Source organism: Dioscorea cayenensis, chromosome 5, assembly GCF_009730915.1.
Source record: "Dioscorea cayenensis subsp. rotundata cultivar TDr96_F1 chromosome 5, TDr96_F1_v2_PseudoChromosome.rev07_lg8_w22 25.fasta, whole genome shotgun sequence".
Classification (NCBI taxonomy): Eukaryota; Viridiplantae; Streptophyta; class Magnoliopsida; order Dioscoreales; family Dioscoreaceae; genus Dioscorea; species Dioscorea cayenensis.
In genome coordinates, this window is record NC_052475.1 from 16,614,280 (window position 1) to 16,623,866 (window position 9,587).

The window sequence follows — 9,587 nt, forward strand, 5'->3', positions numbered from 1 at the left end:
AACACAAGCAAAGGCATCATGAGAGGTCCAGGATAGATCATCCGCACATCACACCAAGGCTACCCGAAGAAATCCACACAAGACAAGGAGCTTGAGAGAAAAAGTAAACTCTCAATATAAATGGATCCGAGATACACCACAAGCCAACAACACAGCCAAGACCTTCTCTCCACCAAGAGATGAAGGTGAACAAAGCCCAAAGAGCAAGCTTCTTCTCCCAAGGAAGCTCAGCCCTTACTTGGTCTCTAGTTGCCCATACGAGAGGAAGGGGAGGGGCTATTTATAGCCAAACACCCTCCAAGGATTGAAGGGAACCGGCCCTTCAATTGTGTGGCCAAGAATCACCCAGTTGTCCAATCACAACAAACACAATGCTACATTGCTACAGTACCAAGAAGCACAGTTGCTACAGTGTCACAGACTCAGCCGGCCACCATCAGGATCGCGCTACAGTGCCGCCCATCGCCACTGTTCACCTGATCTGTAACGGTCTCGGATCACCCGGCCGACGCGCCGCATGCTCCCGGTAGCGCGCTTATCGGACCGTGGGTGCCGATACGCTTCGGTAGTCAGTTAATACTCGGCCATTCCTCTCGGTAAAGACCCTCGGTAGCGTGCCCATACGCCTTGTGTCATGCTGGCTCATGGCTGGCTAAGAGCTCCCGCTCGCCCTCCGCCCTGTCTCGCCGACCGACCGTCATAAGTCCATATCGACCGTACTGCCGATACTAACGCCGATCTGGCTCCTTTTGGCCCATACTTAGCCAAATATTACCCATCCCGGTTCCTCGGTCATGATCCCATTACCACGCGCATCATGCTCCGCACGTTGCCTAGTGAGCTCTCGATTGCGGCGATCGTGTCACTGCGACCTCTCGCTCAGCACTCCCGGTCGGGATCCCTGATCATGTGCGGCCGCTACCCGCACATAGGCCACCGGACGACTAGTGCTTCATTTGGACTCGGATTTTGACCTATCTTGGCTTCATCAGTCATCCTCCCTCGGCATGGAACCATCCACCGCCGAGCGCATGAGGTGAGACCCTTACAGAATAGTTTACCCTGCAAAAAAAAATTAAAGATAAGAATTTGTAAAATAATAAAAACATAAAAAAAATTACAAGTAAGATTTGGGTGAAGCTTGACCGCTTTCTGATTAATGCTGAGTGGGCGAACTGTTTCCCTAGAGTGATGCAAGTGATGTTACCTAGACTGGGGTCGGATCATGTGCCGATTAGGCTTGAGGTGGGTTACCACTCATCTAAACCTAGGCCGTTCCGCTTTGAAAAGGTGTGGATCACTGTTGAAGGTTTTCTGGAGTTGGTACAGCAGTGGTGGGCTGAGACAACGCCTAGGGGGTGTGGGACATTCATTGTTTATAAGAAACTGGTTGGGGTTAGAACGCACTTACGTTAGTGGGCTAAGTTTAGCTTTGGTTCAATCAAGTTAAAAAAGTTAGCATTGATGCAAGAGATGGAGGTCCTTGACATTGCCAAGGAATCTAGAAGCTTAACCCTGGGGGAGATCCAGAGGGAGATTGACCTTTCCTTCAATTTAGAGGAAATTCGTAGGCAGGAAGAAATCTATTGGAGACAAAGGTCTAGGACACAGTGGATTAAAGAGGGTGACGAAAACACAAAGTTCTTCCATGCGGTGGCAAATGGAAGGAAGAATCGCAACTTCATTCCTGGCATTATGCATGGAGGCACTAGGATTGTGGATCCGGGTAAGATTGGCAAAGTGTTTGCTGCACACTTCAACCAACACTTTGGTTGCCAACGGTCCTCCAGACTCAGAATCAATTTTTAGAGATTATTTCAGTTAAAGACTGCTGTGGACCTCAACAAGTTGGAAGCTCCATTTTTTGTTGAGGAAATCAAAAGGGCAGTGTTTGATCTTAGATGGGACAAAGCCCCAGGGCCGGATGGTTTTCCCCTTCATTTTTTTAAGCAATTCTGTGACACGGTTAGTGTGGATGTGGTCTTACTTTGTGAGGATTTCTACTGGCATCGCGCCAACTTGGAAAGAATTAATTGGGCTAGTATCGCCCTTATACCTAAAGTGGATGCGCCATAGTCCCCGGGGGATTTCAGACCCATTAGTTTGATTAATTCTTCATTGAAAATTATTTCTAAAGTGTTGGCGAATCGGTTGAGCAAGGTGATGAATTTGTTAGTTGATAAGGAATAATCCGCTTTCCTTAAAGGGTGATGCATTTTGGACAACATTGCAACGGCAGAGGAACTTATTTTTAGTATCCACAAGAGGAGGTTGTCGGGGCACATTTTGAAGGTTGATTTTAACAAGGCTTTTGATCGTGTCGATTGGGACTTTCTTTTAGATCTATTGAAAGCCAGGGGTTTCGGAGATAGGTGGATTGGGTGGATCAATTGTATCTTGTTGTCTTCGAAAGCAACTATTCTCATCAATGGTTCCCCGAATGGTTATGTGCGTTACAAAAGTGGATTACGACAAGGCGATCCGTTGTCACCTTTGTTGTTTGTGTTGGTCACGGATATGCTGAGTACCATGTTTCAGCATGCATTGTGATCTAAGGTTCTGGTCGGGGTTCCTTTAGGGGAATTTGGTAACAGGTGTAATCTCCATTACGCCGACGATCTTCTAGTCTTGACCACTGGCGGGCTGGAAGACTTGCGAATCGTTAAGCTAATTTAACTAATGTTTGAGGGGTTGACTGGTTTAGCTACAAATTTTTCGATAACTTGCTTATTTACTTCTGACTTGGGGAAGCTTCCGGAGAGGGAGGCGGCGGATACATTAAGTTGCGAAAGGGGCATGTTACCGGTTACATATTTGGGTATCCCGATCTCGGGGAGAAGGCCAAGGAAACAAGACTAGGAGAGTCTCATCGCTAAGATTCGGAAGAGATTGGCTTCGTGGAAAATGAAGCACTTATCCATTGGTGAGCGCCTCACGTTGATTAATTCGATGCTCACAGCGGTACCCACATACTAGATGTCGCTATTCAGGTTACCATGCTGGACCATTAAGGAGATCAATCGGATCCGCCGTGATTTTCTGTGGTCAGGTGCGGACATTGATCACCCAAGTTGTAGACTTGTCGGTTGGCATAACCTCTGTCAGGCTCGCGACCAAGGTGGTTGGGGAATCTTGGATATAAGTAATTTTAACCAGTCGCTTTTGGGAAAGTGGTAGTGGAAATTCATGACTAACACCTCTTGGTGTGGTGCGGAGGTTATACAATTTAATTACAGTATGTCCCGCTGGAACATGTTCCCCAGGTAAACGGGAAGGATTTCTTTCTTCTGGAAAGGGGTTATGAGAAGCCTACCAGCTTTAAGAGGGTGTATTCTACACGATGTTAAATCGGGGAAGGAGACTCTTTTTTGGAAAGATGGTTGGCTAGATGGTAGGGCACCTATGAACTTATGGCCGGAGGCATTTAGTAGAGCGCATCGGCCTAATGGCATCTTGCGTGATCTTTCGGCCCTGCTATATCATGACCCTTTCTCTGAGGATGTTGGTGTGAGGATATACAGAGAGTGCTGGAGGTCGCAAGGCGGGGTGCTTGGAGATGCAAAGAGTTGGCAGCTTACTGGGAATGGTTGCTTCTCAGGTAAATCCTTCTACTCTTTTCTTAATGACGAGGGACTGCGCTGTCCATTGGCAAAGTTCTTCTGGAAGAGATTGTGTCCGAAGTAAATTAATATTTTCAACTGGTTAGCTTGGAAAGATAAGATCCTCACTCTGGAGAAACTTGCGTCTAGAGGATGTAATCGGCTTCCTACGGCTACATGTGTCCTATGTCAAGCTGCTATTGAATTGGTTGATCATCTCTTCTTGCATTGCTCTTTGGCAAGGCAGGTGTGGTGGTACTTCGGTAGATTACTCAATCTACTGGGTCCACCTGGTGCCTTGCACCTGATTTGGGATAGGTGGAGATCTTCAGTCAGACCTGATTGTAGGGATATTGGGGACTTAGTGGTGAAGTCGATTGTGTGGAACATTTGGCTGGCTAGAAATAATTGCATGTTTAATGCTACTGTTGTCTCTGCACATGCTCTTATCCTAAAGATTGACCGAATGTTATTAACTTGGATTTCTACAATTTCACTGAGGGTCCCTGACAGAAATTGGAGGAGCACTCAGTCGACTATCGGAGCCAGAGCTTGGAGTTCCACGATGACGTCGGGTGGAGGGCTCAGGGGATGTACAGATATTGGAGGGTGGTCGTGATTTGCACTCTGGTTAGGAGGTAACGGTGGGGAGGAGTGTTGGAGGTCGATTCATTGCCTCGCTTTTCTTGCTTTTTGTTGTGTCTTCTTTGCAGTTCCACTTCTTGTGGTTCTTGGTTTTGTTGTAGCCTCCTCTTGTCCTGCCTAGTGGAGATGTATTGTTGGATGTTTGTATTTTTTCTTTATTTTAATTGAAGTGGTTTATCCACCTTTTCAAAAAAAAAATAAATAAATAAAAATAAAAAATAAAATAAAAATGAACCGGTTAATTTAAAAATAAGATCAATGATCTAAAAATTTTGATGTCTTGCCAAGATCTTGGTTTAAGAAATATAAAAAGATAAAAAAAGAAATATATATATATATATATATATACATGATCTCATTGAGTCTCAAATGACAACACATGTGAGAATTTTAAAATGCAGAAGATTGAACTATGTCTAATTTCGATGTGGTTATAAATCCAACCAAATCACATACCACCACATATCTAACTAATTTGAATTTCTCAAATACAATTAATCAAAAACCAGATTTTGAAATATCTTGTAATTACAATTGCATCTACTTTTAAATTAATAAACCGCGCCAAACAAACAAACAAACTGTGAAATTCTTTCAAAAGCCACACACGTCACAGTGTCAAACGTCCCTATAAACTGCCCACCCCACCCCTACCATGCCATCACAAACCATATCAAATCTCTTGTGGTGTAAAATGACGGAAAAGCCCCGATCATCCCCTTCACTCCCTCTCAAGACCCGCATCTCCATCTCCTTCCTCAGCACCCTCACAGACTCCGCCTGCCGCTCCGATGGCACCGTCAACCGCCGCCTCCTCAACCTCTTCGACTTCCGTTCCTCCCCTAACCCTCGCTTCTCCTCTGGCGTCCGCACCGCCGACATCACCGTCGACCCCTCCCGCAACCTCTGGTTCCGCCTCTTCGTCCCCTCCTCCCCCTCCGGCAACCGCCTCCCCGTCATCGTCTTCTTCCATGGAGGCGGTTTCGCCTTTCTCTCCCCCTCCGCCTTCGCCTACGACGCCGTCTGCCGCCGATTCGCCCGCAAGCTCCCCGCCATCATCCTCTCCGTTAACTACCGTCTCTCGCCGGAGCACCGTCACCCCGCACCCTACATCGACGGCCTTGACACCCTCCGCTTCCTCGATTCCTCCGAACTCGACCGATTCGACCCCGATGCCTCTGCGATAGCCGATCTATCCAACGTCTTCCTCGCCGGCGACAGCGCCGGCGGCAACATCGCTCACCACGTCACTCGTCTCTGGGCCGCGGAGCAAGATTCGAAACCCTGGGCTAGGGTTCGGATCTCAGGACTGGTGGCCATCCAGCCGTTCCTCGGCAGTGAGGATCGGACCCCGGCCGAGATCCGGCTCGAGGGAGCTCCACTGGTGTCGACGAAGAGAACGGATTGGCTCTGGAAAGCGTTCTTGCCGGAAGGTTCAGATCGGGACCATCCGACGGCGAATGTATTCGGGCCGAAGGATGATGCGGAGCTAGGGGAATGGTTCCCGGCGACGATGGTGGTGATCGGAGGGTGGGATCCGTTGCAGGATTTGCAGAGGAGGTACGCGGAGGAGATGAGGAAGAGGGGGAAGGAGGTGAAGCTTCTGGAGTACGCTGATGCGATTCATGCTTTCTATATCTTCCCGGAGTTGAAGCTGAGCACGGAGTTCATCGGAGAGATGAAGAGCTTCGTTGAAACACATTCCAAGAAGCAAGAGATCAATAGCAACATCTGATATCGCCTGGTATGCTACTATTATACGGATTGCTACCTTTCTCCCTTATCTTTCATTCTAGTTTTAATTCTGAATTAGTGAATTATGTTTTGTTTGGGTTTTTGGAAAATGAATTAATGGAACAAAAAAAAAGAATTTAGGTAATATTTCAGCATGAAATAAGAATAAAATTATTTTGATGTTTTTAATTAGGTATAATACCTGATTGTTATTTCTATTTTTCTCTCTTCTGTTTTTGGTTTTTAATCTTTTTATTCTTAAAAATGAGTATAGAGATTATTTAGGAATATTTCGAGGTAAAAGAAGCCCAAAAAGAGAAAAAAATAAAATCAGTATACTATTCGTGCCCGATTTCACTTCGCCTCAGGGTGTTAGCTCCCCGAGTGTCGGGCGTGGGCCTCACTGAGTTCGATCCCCATCTAACGCAAAGTGAGGGCACAATTCGGTGGTGAGCATTGCTCCCCCACGTGTTCGTCCCTTGGTTCCGGTGCTTGTCACCTTTCTCAAAAAAAATAATAAATAAATAAATAAATAGAGACACCAATTTGAGTATTATATTTTTTTAATTATAAAAAGATAAATGGGTGGCAATAATACTCATACCCGACCCAACCTGACCCGACCCGAGTTTGACGGGTAAAACCCGATTTGACCGGGTTTCGGGTCGAGTTCGAGTAAAACCCGACTTGTATGAAAGCGGGTGCGGGATGCGGGTATGAGAATTCTACTCCGACCCGTCAACCCGCAGTACCGATCCGAAAATTAAAAATTACTAAAATATTTATATAATATATATATGTGTATATACTAATATGTTCTACAACTTAATAATTTAGGGTTTTTTATTTTTCCTCTTTGTTTTGAGTCTTGTAATTTTTATAATTATTTTATTTTTATTTTTATTTTATAAAAAATTATAATTACTTTTTAAAGTTACTTTTTATAAAAAAATAATATATTTTTATTAATTTTTAATATTTAGGGCGGGGGTGTATGCATGGTGCCGATTCATCCCGTCAGATGCAGGGTGTGGGTTTGGGTTTTTAAAACCCGTCGGGTTCGGGTTCGGGTTCGGGTATATTAGTGGGGTATCAGGTATGGGTACGGATATGGTAATACCCGCACCCGACCTGACCTGTTGCTATCCCTACTCACAAAGTTCACATGGGTTTGAATTTTTTTTTTATTAAAAAAAAAAGATAAATTAGAATTTTATTAATTTAGTGTGATTTTCTACTGACTAGTCAGTGCATTTGATTACGGTTGGTCAGTTGATGATGATTTGATAAATTTCTTTTAATTTGTTATATATTAGTGTCAGTGATATGAAATTAAATAATTTTTTTTTAATATCTATCAATTTCATCTTATGAGGGCACCACCCCCACAGAGCAGTTGATGGTAGTTCATTTCCTTAACAAGTTGAGAGTTCCAATCTTTTTCATTAGCTTGTTCATATTTCCTTAAAAATAGAGTTTTATAAAGGACAAATCTCTTCTTGATTGTTTTTTTAATGTGTAAAGGTTTAAACTTTAAAACTACATGTTTAAATAATTTAAATTTTTATCATTTGAATTGATTCTATTGATATTTTTAAATAAAATGTAAGTCAGAAAAAAATGAAATACAATTCTTAGAAGTGTAACAATCATTCTCTAATGAGGTTGATTGTTACTTGTTGAATAAGTGAATTCTAAGTTGAATCTTTAGATTAATAATCCAGTATTTTATAATATTATAAAAATATCATATATGTATTATTTATTTATTATTTAATTTTACGTGGGAGGATGTTATTTTTCTTCTAAAAATTTTATGAGAGGAGAAATTTATTAATTCAATTTTGATTTTTGAAAATCTTCATAGTATGATTCTAATGGTCTCATATGATATTTAATTGAATTAATAAATTTTTAAAGTCACTATATATATATATATATTTGCGGTAGTGCTTGTCATTTTTATAAATGAATAAATTACTTTTTATTATGGAAGTGGTAACCGGATAATATAATTGATACTCTGGGAGTGATGCTTTATAGTGGGTGGGGCTAAATTTTTTTAGGAAATCATTCAAAAACTTTGTATTTCGTTTTATTTTTGATCGTAGACTTGATTTAGTATCGATTTGGTCAAATACCGATTTTAATTTAATTTCAATAAGACGATAAATTAAAGATTTCATCTCGATTAATTACATGCATGTCTGAAAATCCAGTCACGCTCCTCACAACACGTTATTAAATCTATTAAAAGTGATCAGTATGGTAAAGACGTACTCATTTATTTGAGGTAGAAATTAACTTTAATTCTTCTATCAGTGAAATCAAATTAAAGTTGAATGATCAAATTGATACAAATTGAAGTTCAATGATCAAAGTAAAAATGAATCAAAGTTTAGTGACTTACTAAAAAATTTACCCTAATGGGTGGTTTATATATACTTTCCCTGCATACTATCCTATGCTTACTAAAGCATGGTAGCATGTAAAGTGGGACTTTTATATAAATATTGTTGGTGGTTGTTGAACAACCATCAAATTCAGTGGTCAGTAAGCAAGCAGTGCATTAGTCAATTGCTAAATTGAAATAATAATTCAGCGTGTGATGGATGTTGTGCCATTTACAGCTTACCATTGTTACAAACTTAAATGTGCCTCCATGCTGTCGCAGTTCCGTGAGAGTTGTCAAAACCATGAGGGCAAGTTATTGAATGAATCTGCGTCAAAATTTCTCTCAAGTTGATGTCAATTATGTCACTGTCGTTCAGTTTTGGACGCTGTACTACTCTTTTTTTTTTTTTATATATTGTTTTAAAAATTCAGTGCAATCAAAATTTTAAATATGTAAAATGTATTATGCATGAATTATTCAATAAATTTTTTTTAATGTAAATTTTCTAAAAATCCTCCAAATTTCATTTATTCACAGATTATTTGAACATCTCCAAAAAATTCTTTTGCCATGATGTTTTTGTCTTCTCATTATAAAAGGTAGTGAGCGTTAATAAAAACATACTCTCGGTTTTTAAGAAAACAACAGCTAATATTAAGAGAAAGATCTATATATTAAATGAAAAATTAAATATTAAACGAAAATATACTATATATATTAAGTGAAAATTTATGATGTTACACAAAAACACACCATGTTAAATGAAAACTATACATTTTAAGCAGAAAATACATGTTGCAAAATAGAATGCATGAACTGAAAAAGTAGTTCGTTTAAAAAAGAAAAAGCATCTAGCATTCAGAATGTCAGGAGGGATCTGCCTGATGTTTCTGAAACTCTCGAGGACTTATAATTTATTTTCCCTTTTTTATTATTATACGAAATATTTTTTATAATTATATATATAATAATAATTTTTGATGATTTTTGTTTTTTGCCATCGGATTTCTTACTTTGGATATTCGTGTTCTTATCAAAGTTTGAAGCTTAATTTATGTAAATATTAATTTCATGTCTGGGTATGTTTTTATCATATTCATTTATACAAAAATAAAAACTAATCAATTAAAATTAAATTTATTAAAATTAATGATCATTAATTAAAATAAAATAAAATTTTAATTTTCATAATATTTCATTTTGATTCATATTAA

The 9,587-nt window shown here is 40.4% G+C and overlaps 1 protein-coding gene across 2 annotated transcripts; it reads left to right on the plus strand.

Annotated features, from left to right (window-relative positions):
- Positions 1 to 4,884: 4,884 nt before the first annotated feature.
- On the plus strand, positions 4,885 to 8,820 carry LOC120260567 (probable carboxylesterase 18). Of its 2 annotated transcripts, none has more exons than XM_039268067.1 (2): positions 4,885 to 5,988; positions 8,609 to 8,820. In XM_039268067.1, the coding sequence occupies exon 1, from the start codon at positions 4,900 to 4,902 to the stop codon at positions 5,977 to 5,979; it is 1,080 nt and encodes a 359-aa protein (XP_039124001.1). In that variant the 5' UTR covers positions 4,885 to 4,899; the 3' UTR covers positions 5,980 to 5,988; positions 8,609 to 8,820. The 2 variants fall into 2 exon arrangements, with proteins under 2 accessions (XP_039124001.1, XP_039124002.1); XM_039268068.1 differs by having other exon boundaries at positions 8,653 to 8,819.
- The last annotated feature ends 767 nt before the right edge of the window (positions 8,821 to 9,587 follow it).